Source organism: Tachypleus tridentatus, chromosome 3, assembly GCF_004210375.1.
Source record: "Tachypleus tridentatus isolate NWPU-2018 chromosome 3, ASM421037v1, whole genome shotgun sequence".
NCBI classification, from domain to species: Eukaryota; Metazoa; Arthropoda; class Merostomata; order Xiphosura; family Limulidae; genus Tachypleus; species Tachypleus tridentatus.
Genome location: NC_134827.1, coordinates 93,803,334 through 93,819,900, shown reverse-complemented (window position 1 = coordinate 93,819,900; position 16,567 = coordinate 93,803,334). Strand labels below are relative to the sequence as shown.

General features: G+C 34.5%; 1 protein-coding gene across 2 annotated transcripts; it reads right to left on the bottom strand.

Moving 5' to 3' along the window:
• Positions 1-2,108: 2,108 nt before the first annotated feature.
• On the bottom strand, positions 2,109-14,501 carry ovo (transcriptional regulator ovo). 2 transcript variants are annotated; one of them, XM_076495729.1, is made up of 5 exons: positions 14,187-14,501; positions 8,132-8,628; positions 7,641-7,786; positions 7,171-7,328; positions 2,109-6,062 (listed from the first exon to the last, which is right to left on the bottom strand). In XM_076495729.1, the coding sequence occupies exons 1-5, from the start codon at positions 14,326-14,328 to the stop codon at positions 5,767-5,769; spliced, it is 1,239 nt and encodes a 412-aa protein (XP_076351844.1). In that variant the 5' UTR covers positions 14,329-14,501; the 3' UTR covers positions 2,109-5,766. The 2 variants fall into 2 exon arrangements, with proteins under 2 accessions (XP_076351844.1, XP_076351845.1); XM_076495730.1 differs by having other exon boundaries at positions 8,159-8,628; positions 14,187-14,499.
• Positions 14,502-16,567: the final 2,066 nt, after the last annotated feature.

The window sequence follows — 16,567 nt, the reverse complement described above, 5'->3', positions numbered from 1 at the left end:
ATACGTGATAGCATGATCAAATGGGAAGTCCTATTTGAGCTGTATCCAATGTAAGGATCGAACCAGAAATTTAATGTTATAATCCCTCAATATTATCACTGACAAAACAAGAGGCAGTAAAAAAATGCATTACGTTGGAAATACAAAATCATGAAACTGTTTGTCGTACCAATGAATAATAATATATTTATGCTATTTACTAAATATAACGAAAACTTACATTACTCCAAGAACAGTAAAATTACTTGTATTGTTTTAAGGAACATCCATAAAGTAATATTCGCCCAAAACATGTTCAAACAATGACATCAGAGTTAGCATTCATAAAGCAATGTGTGAAACATATGATAGTCTTGATTTGAAAATGAACAACCATTACTAGTTCTCGGTAATAAAAATGTAGCAAAACTGATGTAATAGTTTTTTCTACTTCTATATTACGAACTTGTATAATTATAAAGAATAGATATCTACGATTAACCTAAATCAGAGAATGAATTCAGATAAAACTTGGAATGTTATATTCCCTGCATATCTCTAGAATGCAGGTATTAAACAAACAACACAGTGATTGTATTGAAAATCTTGCGACCTGGTGATTATACTGCATATTTTTCAGAATAAAAAGCATATTATATAATTAGTTTTTAAATCATGCGTTACGTAACAAATAGAATTACCTTGTTCCTTTATGTAATGTTTGGGTAACGAAGTGCCAAATTAACCCCACCTCGAGTGAACGTTAGATAATTTATGGATGATCCCTTATGAACAATGATTAAAAACGTTTGTAACTAACCATAAATGGCTTATGTTCTTTGTCGCTCAACAAAGAGCACTTGCACACTCATTTTGTTTGGTAGTGCTGAATAATATATAACGTCGCTCAGCAAAAAAACTATTACCTGATTGTTCTCCAGCTAACTGTGGTGTTCACGTTGAATGCACAATATTAATGTTGATTTGTTGGAAATATTTGTTTTTATTCTTTTTTTTTTCTCTCTATAACAGCAAAATAGTTGTTTTGTTTTGATATTTCGCGCAAAGCAACTCGAGGGCTATCTGTGCTAGCCGTCCCTAATTTAGCAGTGTAAGACGAGAGGGAAGGCAGCTAGTCATCACCACCCACCGCCAACTCTTGGGCTACTCTTTTACCAACGCATAGTGGGATTGACCGTCACATTATAACGCCCCCACGGCTGGGAGAGCGAGCATATTTGGCGCGACTCGGGCGCGAACCTCAGATTACGAAGCACACGCCTTAACGCGCTAGGCCATGCCAGGCCCAGCAAAATAGTTAAATTCAGAAGTTTTATGATACTGAGTTGTAGTCAAAAGCAAAATAAAATTTAAGTAGTGTTTAAGGTAAGCCTTACTTTATGTTTACGTTTCGGACCTAATGCTTAAATTAGACTACCCATAGGCCTACTATTACCAACGTTATAGAACCAGTGTTTAAAAACACTTATGTGGTGAATAAATGTTAATTATTATTTTTGTATTCTAACACATATATTATTTATTTGGTCTTAAAATACAAAGCTGAATAAAATTTTATTACTACCAAACATCTTTTGTTCCTTGTACAGTCGAAAGAGTAGAATATTTATGTGAGAATATCTGCACTATGTTTTCTAGTTATTGACCTTCGGCCTGGCACGGGCAGGTGGGTTAAGGCGTGCGGCTTGTAATCTGATGGTCGCGTCCCAGTCGCACCAAACATGCTCACCTTTTCAGCCTTGGGGGCGTTATAATTAACAGTCAATCCAACTATTCGTTGGTAAAAGAGTAGCCCAAAAGATGGCGGTGAATGGTGATGACTCGTTGTCTTCCCTCTAGTCTTACACTAGAAATTTGCGCGAAATTCAAACCATACCAAAACTCCAATGTTTAGCGTAAAAAGTCCTTATCCTCAATACTGACATTAAATCAATAGAAAACATTGAAGAACCCATGTACATTGCTGATGAATAATAACAAAAACGTCTTCGTTACTTCTAAATATTAACGAACAATATCGATTAATATGAATTTTTGTGTTGTTGATATAAAATAAGGACAAATTATTAACTCATATTCGTGTAGATATTGAGCCACAAACAACAGAGTACAGAGGGTTGAGTATGTTATATTAAAACGATTTTGATTATGCAAGGCAGTAAGTTACATGACAATAACAACATATATGAAGTCGTGGTGGAACGGCATATATAAGAAATTATTTGACGTTACGTAGATAGTATGATATCACTGAAAATTTATCGCTTTTGGAAAAGGTATATAGCAATTCTTTACGATGCAAAATAGTCGTATATTCAAACCATAAACACGTATTTAGATTGATAAGTTACAAAAGATATATATCCATTGTATTTAAAATTGTAGATGTACAACCATTATAATTCCCCCGTCTCTCCGGTATAGGATTGGACATTTTCCTTTATGAAGTATTATTTTTCAAGACTATCTTTTATGTATTTCAAATTGCTGGACAAAATGACCCCGTCGTGGTCATAGTGGTGGAACTACGAATATGATTTATAATTCGCAACCATTTGTCATATACATACGTTCTGTACTCTGGAGGTATAGGTTCTTTATAACAGATACGTCAAAAAAGTAGCCAAAGAATGTTAAATTGTTGTCTTCCATCAAGTCTATAAGTTCAAAATTAGGAACGAATATGTGTAAATAGCCCCTTGTGTAGCTCTGAGCGAAATTTTGAAACATTCATTCGTTTGTTGTTAAGCTCAAAATTACACAATGAGTTATCTGCGCTGTGCCTATCACAGGTGTCGAAACCAAGTTTTTACCGTTATAAGCCTTTAGACTTAACGCTGAACTACTGGGGATAGCAATTCAGAGACAAAATATTTTCTTCTTCTGTTATGAATCACCGCATGAAAGTATTTCAACTTAATTATAAAGAAAAAAAACCTCTAAATTTCGTTGGCGTCATTGGACTACATGTTGTATGTGTTGATAAACGATAACACTTCCGGAACTTTATTTTATTTTTTATGCATGGCACTTATATCGCGAGTCAATAACACTCACCGCCAACTGTTGTGTTACTCTAATCGAATAATGGGATTTGATTATTACTTTTTTAGCGGTCCATAACTCTAAACTAAAGTATGGACCATGTTTTTCGACAACGCGAATCGTGAATCCTCTGGTGAATAGTTTTGGCACGCTAACTAATACACCAGCACTACATTACCAGTTCTCTATACAATTTAACCTCTGATGAGGTTAAAAATACATCTTTAACACACACACACACTATGATTAAATAATTTGTCCGCTGTGCTATATCGAATATTGAATTCGACAAAAATGTCATAATATCATTAACATACTTAAAATTAATTTAGGTTACTATATTATTAAGTAAAATGGACCTAAAATCCTTTATAAATTATATACACTTCACCACTATAAGGAGCCTAATGGTATATGTTTATTAGTTTGCTGACCGAAGTAGTTGTCATGAGCCTTGTATAAGTTTGTTTCGTTTTTTATTTCGCGCAAAGTTACACGATAGCTATTTTCGCTAGCTGTCCCTAAGTTAGCAATGTAAGACAAGAGAGAAGGCAGCTAGTCATCACCACCTACCGCTAACTATGATGGGGATTCAAACCCGCGACTCTCAAATTACGAGTCGAGAGCCTTAACCATCTGGCCACGCCAGACCCTCTTGTATAGGCGAAACTGAAATCCTCAGCTGAGGATACAGTCAATGAAACAATGCATTAGGCCTCTACGTCACAGATTCTGTTTTCAGTTTTACCTGTGGCAAAAAACAAAGTAAGTGTTTAACATATATGTATAATACAATGGATATTTTACTGTGTATGTAACAAAGAGTTGAGAACTGTTTAAGTTGAAATGTCTATAATTACAAGTTTGGCATTTTTTCGTACCAATGTACAAATACAATCCTTATTCAATACTCTAGAGACGCGGTCTTCCGACTGTAACATTTTCCCTTTCACTGATCGCATAAATATTAACCAAGTTGGCGCAAAGTTTATATAATTCTTCGTAGTTTATGTTTTGTTTTTGGATTTTATTTTTCCAGAAAACCATAGATTGTTATAACTGGAAAAGCATAATATTTCTCGTGGTAAGACAGTTACTACTTCCCCAAGTGTTTAATATAAGTTATTTTAGGAATAATATATGAATATAAAATATATAGATTGCGCTATTTGAATGTTTATTTAAAAGTATAAGAAATAATCAAAGCAAATTCTCTAAAAATAAGCTAACCGTCCAGTTCAAGAAATAAACTTTAACTGTATTTTGAGACATTATAAAATTAAAGTGTGTATAAATTTAAGAATCTAATTTTTAACCAGTGAATTTTCGTTGTTGCAGAATCTAAACTTTAACAATTTTATACATATTGCGAACCCTAGTGTCTCTGTTGGAGCGTACGTTTGTCACTCGTTTCCCGCGCTGTGTTTGAAAAGCTGTGCACGCAAGCGAAGCTCAACGTTTACTTTTGAAACGACATAAAAACAAGTACAATGTTGATGTTAAATGTGACGTAATGTAAATAATAACAATGTAGATATACTGTATGTTATTGTTGAGAGGTTGTTAGCATGTCTGAAATATTCAAGAATTACTTTTCACAGTGGATACGTTAAGTAGCTCAGAGCTTTGGCTCTGAGCGAAACCAGTAGTGTAACACAATTAGACTTTTTAAAGTCTATGAAATAATTTAAATGAATAAATTAACTTAAGCGTTTCGCTTCACTGGAGACAGGTATTTTTACTAGATTAACTAACGTTACCGCCACTGGGACCACGTGCTTTAGCTTGTATATTTTAAAACACGAATTAGCGGTCATACAGACTTCATAAAAATTTACTTTTTATGTGTCTTCGTGGTATTATAGCATTGAAATGTACATAACAAAACTATTAACACAAAGCTTCAGCTGTTTTTGGTACTATGGTATATCAACTCTAAACATAATCCTAAACTATGTTTTTCAAACACTGTCGTCATATACCGTGTATATAGAATGAAAAACGTAATTTTGTTTGTTATGGAGCTACGAATTTTGTCCATGGATTACTCCTTATTAAAAACTGGGGAATTCAGTGTGACGTAAGTCAATTACCCAAGCTTTTAATTTTTATTATGGTCGTATCACATATTACAGACAAACAAAAATAATAACATGTACAAACAACTGACTTCCATACTTCTCACACAAATCTGTATTTTTCTAAATGTTAACACCTCTAAAATAATTTAGTCTGTTTTGTACTTAATAGATGTCACCCGCTGGTACAACTCTAAAATCAGGGGTTCGATTCCCCTCCGTGGACTCAGCAGATAGTCCAATGTGGCTTTGCTATAAGAAAAACACACACACACACAGATACTTAGTAGGAATACAGAGAGATCCTTCAAGTCTAATTTTACCCACCAATATTTAGAAGGTGATCGCGCAGTGCATGATAGCCAAACACATGTACTTAAAGCTGAATAAATTTCCGATTATTTACAAAACGATGTGATATACCTTGTTAAAATGTATATATATTGATCACACAAGTAAAGTTAATTACCTGATTCTTAAAAAAAAAAAATTATCACAGTCTAACCTTTGTACAATATTGGTTATTTTAATATAAATGTTTTGTTTTGTTTTTAACTCGACAAAAATATTTCCGGTTTTAAAAATAACTTCCCAACATTCAAACACCAGAGAGAAACGTTTAGTTTTCGAATTTCGGTGTTCTCTATGAGTGCACGCGCATGAGACCGATCGGGAATACACCATCAGGAAATTTGAAATGGCGTTTGTCATAGAACTTGAGGAGAGCCGGGCTGTACGGGTGGTTGTCCTTTAGGTGAACGTAATGGACTTCTGGGTCGCTCGTGATGTGGCCGCACTCCTCACACACGTACACCTTGGTCCTCCGCTCTTTGTAACCGTACTTGTGTTGTATTCCATGTACTTTTAGAGTGTGTGATTCCAGAGAACAGCGTTGAGTGAAAGACTTTTCGCACAGAGCGCATCTGTAAGGTCTGACACCTGGAGAAAGAACGGTAAAATAGCTATCAGCTATGTACTCGAGTGACAGATATTGAAGTATCCTTTGCTGATTAGAGTATAACCATGTTTTAATACATTTAATTGCGTTATTTTAAAAGTAATCCCACAATGTTAACTTTACCAATTAAAATATAATCCCGTTTTATTACGTTTAATGATGTCATCTTTACTCTGATGTAATCCTAATATATTGGCTTGTAAACTTTCCACCTGAGTAATATAAAGGAAAGTAATTGAGCTTTTCTATGATATCTGGAATACAGTCAACTTTGTTACTGCACTGTTTTCCTCTGTCGTATATCCCATACATAATTTCTTCAAGACTTATGTAACTTATAAAAGATATAAGAATTTTCGGTAAAAACACATACCGGGTTTGTAAGCGTTATTTGTAATTTCGACTGTCTTTTGAGAAAACAAAAAAACACGAAAATAAACTCAGTTTAAATTTAACATTTCGGCTTCTCTGTTTGAAACAGATTAAAATTACTAGTTCTCGTTAATAAGTTCTCCGGAGAGACAGCGAAAAATCTACAAACACGCTGAAGACATCAATATGGTCTCACTTGAAACCAACCAACCAGCTCAGTAATAGAGTATTACTTGAGTGGGTTTTTTTATGGAACGAAAGATACTAATAAATTTAAAAAGTCAAAATCTTAAGGTAAGTTATCATTTTCTCTTTATGAATTAAAGCAAAGCGTTTGGAAGACAATGAGAGGCCACCTTGTGGAACCCCTGTAAACACACCCGAACGTGCGTCTCTCAATGCACACACACACCCGTGCACACATGCGTATATGAGTGTGCATTATCAGGTACCATATGTTTGTATGTGTGCATATAAATGTGTCTCTTCAAGTGCATACTTGCGTGTACGATTGTGCAATTTTCAAGTAATATGTGTGTGCGCAGACGTGTCCCTCAAGTGCATACCTGTGTGGTGTACGGGCGTGTCTCTTCAAGTGCATAATTGTGTGTGCATGGGTGTGTCTCTTTAACTGCACACCTGTGTGTTCGTGTGTACGGGCGTGTCTCTACAAGCGCATACTTGTGTGTGTACGGGTGTGTCTCTTCAAGTACATACCTGTGTGTGTACGTGTGTGTCTCTTCAGGTCAAACGTGTCATTGAAACCTTTCCCGCAAAACGTACAGAGAAACCGCTTCACGTTACTGTGGCTTTTCATGTGTCGGTTCAACAGTCTTTGGAGACTAAACGCCTTGCCACAGACTTTACAAGCTAGCCTGTTAAAAGAACAAACAAAAACACCCGTGTCATTTAAAACTTGTCTGTGATTAAAATTATATAATAATAAACTTACGACAAATAATACATAGTAACAATCAATCAATAGAGAGAAAAACAGATTAACAAACACAAATATATAGGTCAAAAGAAATAACGATAAACAGATAAACTGCCATAAATAAAATAAAAAATATGTTGGAGCTTCTTTGATGAGGTGTTAGAAACAAGATTAGCTGCTTAAAAGTCGATGTTGTTTTATTTATATAGTCAGTACTATAGTTTAATGAGCCCGCTATTGCCAGACCTACCTGCTATTATCCTCCTGTGTAGACGTCACTACAGATGACTTCAAATCTTGAGGACCTCCCTCCACCTGACTTTTTTCAACGAAGGGGTTTTTTATCCCGTGGCCACCATTGACAAACTCCACCGGCATATCGCAAGACCAGCCAAGCTAAAACGAAAGAAAATAAGTTAGTTTTACGGTAATGGTAAATACAACTCTCGACATTATCTTAAGAAAGTACCGTTTTAACTGTCCAGGTTCAACTGAACAGTTAGTCGATAGACCATGAGATCCGCACGTAATATATAACAAAATGATTGTATTATGTACAGTTTTCCACAAACCGTTCTTTAACTTCTTTTGTTAAGAAACTTGACCAGTTTGATTGGTTTATGGTAAGTAAGATACTGCTTTTTGGTTAGGTATTGATGTTACTAACCCGGAAAGGTGCTTACCGTAGAATAAGAGAGACAGTGTAAACAGTAGATTTAGAGTGAAAATGACGTCTCTTACCCTTTGTTGTAAGAGAGACAGACGTACTTTGAGAGAATCCATGGAGTGGCTACTATCTGTAGGAGATGGTGGGTCATCATCTGACAGTCGCGAGACTTCGTGCTCCTTGAAGAATGGGGAATGAGATTCGGGTCTTCGTTGTCCTCGTTCTAGTTCAGGAGACCGGGAGACGCAGCGAGGCCAAGCTTGGACTTCGGACGGTGGTCGGACGTCGGACTTAGGACATTTCAGGACCTGTGTCGATGCTGAGGAGCACTCGTCTTGCCACCGAAGCGGAGTAGCAGTCAAAATGCCCTGGGCTGGAGATCCGTTGTTCGTTCCACCCGTGACAGGATTCTTTATAGAAGCTTTCGACGCGACAGGTGTTTGGATTACGGAGACGGCAAGAGAAGAAGGCCTAATTATGCCTGCATTGGGGGAAACCGGTGGTGTTTGCTCATGGTGTTGGGTGGAAGAGGTACTTGACCTTGGCCACCTGTCTCTTGAGTAATGTCCATCTATAATAACAGAAAAACACACACAAACAATATTCAGCTGCAGTGAGGGCAGATGTCAGATGGGTTTCTTAATCAGAGAACGATTATTGACGAAACCTAATTCATTATATTTTATCTGCTAACGACGTGTTTGATAGTTGTCTATTTTAATCTAACTGAATTCGACGCACTTCATTGCCGTAGCTTTAAAACGCTAATCATTAAGAATAAGATCTTGATGACTCAATTTATTTTCGTGATTGTAACCTTACACCGAAGATCATACAAAGGATTGTATGTTGTTCAATAACTCTATGCAATCATTTACAAAGTTATATTTCTAGTCACGTTCATCATGGCTTCACAATAACAGTTATTTAACCTAATTTCACAATAACTTAATTATCCTAGCTTCACAATAATATTCACTTACCTTTGCCTCACAATAACAGTATTTACACTATTTTCACAATACATTATTTACCCTACCTTCACAATAACAGTTATGTACTCTAATTTCACAGTAAGTTATTTATCCTAGCTTCACAATGACAGTCATTTACCTTAACTTCGCAATAATAATAATTTTACACCAACTTCGCAATAACAACCATTTACCCTTGCCTCACAATAACAGGTTTTTACTCTTGTTTCACAACAGCAGTCAATTACCTTAGCTAAACAAGAAGAGTCATTTGTTCTGACATCATAACAACAGTTATTAACTCCGGTTTCACAACAACAGCTATTTATTCTAGTTTCACATCAATTGTCACTGGTTCCAGCTATTTTGTGCAAACAAAAATAAATTGGTGGTATTTTTCGTTGGAACGAACAATTTTGTTCATAACTATGGTGCTGGAACTCGGTGTGATGTTTGAAGAAGATAGTAATTTTTGGTAGATTATTAGTACCGTAACGTGATTTTTAATGGTAGCTAGTTGTGAGAAAGTTTCAGTAACGTAATGTGATTTTTACTAGTAGCTTATTTAGAAAGATTCAGCGATATAACGTGATGTTTACTGGTAGCTTATTGTAAGAAAGTTTCAGCGATATAACGTAATGTTTAATGGTAGCTTATTGTAAGAAGGTTTCAGCGATATAACGTGATGTTTACTGGTAGCTTATTGTAAGAAAGTTTCAGCGATATAACGTGATGTTTACTGGTAGCTTATTGTAATAAAGTTTTAGTACCGTAACGTAATGTTTAATGGTAGCTTATTGTAAGAAGGTTACAGCGATATAACGTGATGTTTACTGGTAGCTTATTGTAAGAAAGTTTCAGCGATATAACGTGATGTTTACTGGTAGCTTATTGTAATAAAGTTTTAGTACCGTAACGTAATGTTTAATGGTAGCTTATTGTAAGAAGGTTTCAGCGATATAACGTAATGTTTAATGGTAGCTTATTGTAAGAAGGTTTCAGCGATATAACGTGATGTTTACTGGTAGCTTATTGTAAGAAGGTTTCAGCGATATAACGTGATGTTTACTGGTAGCTTATTGTAAGAAAGTTTCAGTGACGTAACGTGATTTTTACAAGTAGCTTATTGTAATAAAGTTTTAGCACTGTAACGTAATTTTTAATGGTAGTTTATTGTGAGAAATTTCAGTAACGTATCGTAATTTTTACAAGTAGCTTATTGTGAGAAAGTATGACATCGCTCATTTTATCGTTGTAAAGACGTTAAATAGCCTTCAGTTTAGGATATCCTAATTTACTTTTTGCTTTTTTTGCCAGCTTCATTTTTCTTTTTTGGACTTAGAAATATGTTGCTACTTTTTTGCTGTTATTAACATGCTTTACTTAGACGAAAGAAACACATATGAATGTTACGTATTTGTTCAGTAGTTTTCAAATATCTTTTTTTTAATCCAAAAAGAATACAAATTATTGAATTTAGCCACGGTTTTCGTACTTTTGTTTATTTGAACAACTAAACAAAACTCTGCATCCTGGAGAATCGAACAAAGACTTTGGCGTAAAGTTATCGCTGACTCTTAGCTATTCGGGTGTTGTTTTTTTTCTTGATTAGGGTTCTAATGAAATTAATTATTGAAAACTTGTAGACGGATAAACGATCAAGTTTGTTTTGCTTGATAGTATAAAATTTATTACAACTTTATTATATAAATATTAGTTCAATATAAGCTTATATTTTCAAATGTGAAGCGCTTCTGTATAAAAAACATAAAGGTATGATTGGTTTCAAATGATGTTCTGTAGTTTTTGAAGTAGAAAAAATGATTACCGTTTCGTAAAAATACTCTGGACGAAAAATGTTTATTTCTAAGGAAACGATTACATTATGTAACACAAATTTTGTTCCTGGATAGTATGTGTTATTACACTATGTAACACAAGTTGTGTTCCTGAATACTATGTGTTATTCCTTAACTGCTTATGTTGTAAAAGTACAGAAAGTGACCATTATTCCCTTCAAACTTTGCTTTTGTGACCTGGATAATGAAATTTAGATATTAACATATTTTATATGTAAAAGGGCAATTTTGCACATTTTCATTTATATAAGGTCTGAATAAAACAACATATGAATCAAGATTTACATGTATTTATACTAAAGTTATACAAATATGTTTAGAAGTGAGTAGTTTTTTGAGATTTACGACTGTAACGTAAATCACTTTCACGTATCAGCCACCAACTATAGTCTCCCATCATGTTTTCGTTATACGCTCCCAGGTCACAAAAGCAAAGTTTGAAGAGAAACATAGGTCTTTTCCATTTACTTTAGGCATAAGGAATTAGGAAATAACACTTTCTGCCCAGGAACAAGAAAAAGTAAAAAATTTGTTACATAGTGTTATTGATAAAAAACGTGCTGAAAATATAAGACAGTATAACGAGTTAAGTAGACGTTAACAGCAGCAATTTAATGTTATTGTTTTTTTAACTAAAGAACAAAAAGATTAATGTCACCCAGGAATTCCAGAAATTACCAGGAGTGTGGAATGTCTTTAAAGTTTTATATTTAGTGTTTAGAATCGGATGTCCTCGCGTATTGTTTCGTTTAATTTAGTTAACCAAGAGACAGGATTTCTGAATGGGTTAAAATGTCATTCTACGAGGAAATCACATAAAATTAAAAAGCGTTGTTCTAACTGTAGCGTTTAAGTGAAAGAAGTTTTGTAAGAATCTTGACATTGAAATCAGCACCATGAGAGCTAGCTCGCAAAACAGGTTTAAAATTCCAGGAGTAGGGGAACCTGTACCCCTGCAGGCGGTGTCGGGTCACCTTGAAATCTGCAGGAGGCTAAGAGAAAGTGAGCGGAGCTACACCGAAGGCCATGGTCACCGTTGCCGGTGATCACGTGACTGTTCGAATAACGGACGAGGAAAGTGCTGAGTTTCCATGAAGGTCACTTCCCAAAGCCTCGTATATCACCTAAAGAAACCTCTAACCCACTAGACAATTTGTACGAAATGCATACTAACTAGTTCTGGAGAACTAACATATGACTTTTCTGTTACTCGATTACCTGTTAATCGAATATCTCGATTATAAGTATTTTAATTAACGTACAAGTACGACAGCATGATGCACCGTACATATCTTGATGTGCAAATATGACATGATGCAGTATACAGACCTTAATATATAAATACGTCATGATGTAATATACAGACCTTAATGCACAAACATGACATAATGTAATATACAGACCTTAATGTACAAACATGACATATAATGTAATATACAGACCCTAACACATAACGACGACATATGGTATTATTTATAAGTCTAAAATTTCTAGTAGGACAGCTAAATAACGTTCTTGAAAAAACGTTTCCTCAAGAATTATAATATACATATTATAATAGAATACAGTAACACTTTCGCAATTTTTTTTATTTAACGAACACGCGGAGTAAATCGCAACATGAAATTTAATTAAAACATAGGTTTATAATTTCCGTAGAAGAGAGAGAGAAGAAACATTCTTATAATGTCACGTAATATGTAAGACTCGCTAACAGGATTACCAGAGTAGAGGTATCCAATGTTTATTGTTCTGTACACCGCATTTTAATACAATACATACAAGATATTACATCTGACTTTGGTACTTATAGCAAAAACCTGACAAACAGTAAAAATCACTTACTCAATCCATTGTGTTGGAAAACTTATTTGCAAGATTATATTACATTAGTACGCAATAAATAAAAACCCTCTAACCCGAGCACTTTCGAAAGATGGATAGTTCTTTCTGATTCACAGTTTGTCTCTGAAGAAGTGAGGTCCACCATTCGAAAGTGCTCGGGTTAGAGGGTTTTTACTCATTCATATTAATTCTTCTTGAACCTACGTGTTTTTCTAACATCATGAATTGCGTTAGTATGTAGTAGCGTATGCAAACGGTGATGCAAAAGCCGTAAAACCAGTGCGTACCTGGCTCGACAGGATCAACTATAGTGTACAGGAATGTGGTCTCCCCAGTAACGGCACACAACGAAATGTACCACTAGATGGCGCATGCGAGCAAGTCGACCTTGGCCGTGAAAGGTAGTGGAAGTGTAAAGTTTCCCTTTCTGCTGAGAAAAGCACTGGAACGTACCGCTAACCCAGCGAATATATACCAGGTACCGTTTTCAGGACGTGTTTCGTAATGGAAGAGATGTATGCATTAAAATGTTTATTTTTAAGCTAGTTTTTCGTATGGATACTTCATTTTCCATTTGAAGGTGGCAACTAATATGTAGTTTGATGTGAACTTAAAAATAAAAATCAAACAAGATTTCTTCAAGTTATCCTCCAAATAATATTTGTGGAAACAGCATATTTGAATTATATAATTAATTCGTGATGAACCAACTGTCCCTGGTAATCAGTTACGATTCTGATGTAAAATACACAAATACTCTTAGTAGACTAACTGAAAACTAAAACGAAAACTCGGTGGACTCAGCCTAATGTGGCTTTGCTATAAGGAAAAAAAAAAACACACACACACATGCACTCGACCCTTCTGTCAAGTATAGGAGTTATGGAAGATATTTCACGGTTTTATCCAGTAGTTATAAAACAATGAATTTAATGTTTCGTTTTCCTTAAAATTATTCAATTTATAACATTTGTGCTTTTAAATGTAAACAGATATTAGATACCTAAACTGTTAGTAACACATAATAATGTTTTTAAGTTCAGTCCTGTTTTTCCTTTTCAACGGCAAAAAAAAAGAATTTCATAATTTAACATTCTTTATTTAATATTGTTTAATGTGAAATAACAATAAAAAACTAATGTAAATATGTGTTTGTAAATATATATATATATATATATAGAGAGAGAGAGAGTTTCCACAATGTTAAAAGCTACAGTTGTTTCTTATAATTAAAATGTTGTCCAAAAATATACATAGTGACGACAGCAAATTATCCAATCAATCTGCAGAATCATAGTTAATCTATGATATATGCTAGCCAATTACAAAACGTATAATGTGCAACATAATTGCTTTATAATGAAACGAAAGTATACAGTATAATTACAAGGCATCGTATCAGTTGGTTCTCTTAACAAAAAGAGTTTCACATTTAAAATATAAAAACACACCTGTGGAATACTCGACATCTGGGACTGGGCTAAGCTGGCCGTTTAGTCGACTTTGTTCCGGACTTGGTGGAGGAGTGACCGTTCCTCCGGGACCGGGTCTCCAATGTGACCGGTGTTTACGAACAAGAAACGCTCTTGGCATATCTGCGTTGATAAGGACCAGCCGTCAGTTGTGGAACCAAATTTCAGAATGAAGAAGTTACGGTAATCTTTCAACAAATGTGGGCTACTGTGACATGCGCACCACGGTCAAGGTGGACGAAAGTGAGTGGCTGGCTACGACCGTGAGACGAACGCGACGGTTGAATGAGAAAAGCAACTTCTTGCCGAGGGCGGGATCCAAAAACCGAACGCATGCGCTCTGTCAAGGCTACCTATTGATGTTCCTGAGAGTTGTTTGATAGGGAAACATTTGTGGGTCACTGACACACAGTAGGAGACAGGTTCGGCCTGCTCCTTCGGTGGAATGAAAAAAACGGAACGATTTTGTTGCTGTGTAAACCGGTACATCCGAAACTGTTAAGTTGCACCGGAATTCCACGAGGGGTCGTTATTCGGGATGATGGGTGGGGATTGCTTCATGTCAGTGATCTTGGTGAACATTATAGTGACGGGGTTCACTAAGCATAAGCAAGTTCAACTGAATTTCGTAAAGAAGTCTCATAACACTGGCAGAGGAAATCAGTTGTGTTTTCAGTTTCAATAAATAACTTTCGGAAGTGTTTCGCCCACATAACAACTGAAACTTCACATAAAAAAGTCTGAGGGTTAAAAGTTAGAATCACCCAAACGTCCACAAGCCAGATAGTAAATGCGTTATGAATAATGTTAGTATAAATGTAATATAGCCGTCGGAAATATGAAAACTGATATAGTAAATGCGTTATGATTAATGTTAGTATAAACGTAATATAACCGTCGGAAATATGAAAACTGATATAGTAAATGCGTTATGATTAATGTTAGTATAAATGTAATATAGCCGTCGGAAATATGAAAACTGATATAGTAAATGCGTTATGAATAATGTTAGTATAAATGTAATATAGCCGTCGGAAATATGAAAACTGATATAGTAAATGCGTTATGATTAATGTTAGTATAAATGTAATATAGCCGTCGGAAATATGAAAACTGATATAGTAAATGCGTTATGAATAATGTTAGTATAAATGTAATATAGCCGTCGGAAATATGAAAACTGATATAGTAAATGCGTTATGATTAATGTTAGTATAAATGTAACATAGCCGTCGGAAATATGAAAACTGATATAGTAAATGCGTTATGATTAATGTTAGTATAAATGTAATATAGCCGTCGGAAATATGAAAACTGATATAGTAAATGCGTTATGATTAATGTTAGTATAAATGTAACATAGCCGTCGGAAATATGAAAACTGATATAGTAAATGCGTTATGATTAATGTTAGTATAAATGTAATATAGCCGTCGGAAATATGAAAACTGATACATTGAGTTGTTAGAACAACTTAAGAAATCTCAGTGACAATGTTTAAAATGATTTGAAAGAGACAAAGGAATATTTAATTGTACAAGAAACGTGGGAACAATGAATTTGAAAAAATAAATTTTGTATCCGGGTAATTATAAATATTTGATTATTATTCTAATTGTTCTCTATTATAAAACATTTCGTTTACTGCTAATACATTTCTAAAAGTGCTTAAACAATTATGACTGGACGTACAGGTTGCCAGTTGTTTTTCAGTTTTTATCTTATTATACAATCAGCTAAAACATTACTTTACAACAATGATATATTTTTATTAAATTCGTTACACTCAACACACTAATAATATTTATTTTTTTTAAAATGATAAAGACATTACGTGTTTCTAGAGATATATCCTTGTAATATTCTAATGCATTAGTCTGTTTTATCTACGAAAACTAGAAACTAACATTATATTCTGATTAGAGTAAGCTATATGCTTGAAGCAGAACTATAAAAAAACAAACTAACTAAACTTGAAACTTGGGAACCAGTATAGATAATTAAATATACGTTCTTACCTTTCTACTTATATAGGTCACATTGATGTGCGTATATTATATATTTGTATTCTTTAAGGGGTCAAACTGACATCAGAAGGGGAATATACGAGTACTAAAACCATGAAAACATTCTTTTTGTCAACAGTCAGATTAAATGACTATGAAACACTGAGAAAAGTAATCACATCGAACCTATAAAACCGATAGATTGAAACATCTTGTACTTTACTAATACCTTATTCATACAACTTGTGATTTTCAAGACAAATAAAGATGGAAGGCAAGGAATTTCTAGAATGAATTCAGACCGCTATAGTGTTCTGAGGCTATGGTTTTGGTTTGTTTAGAATTTCGCGCAAA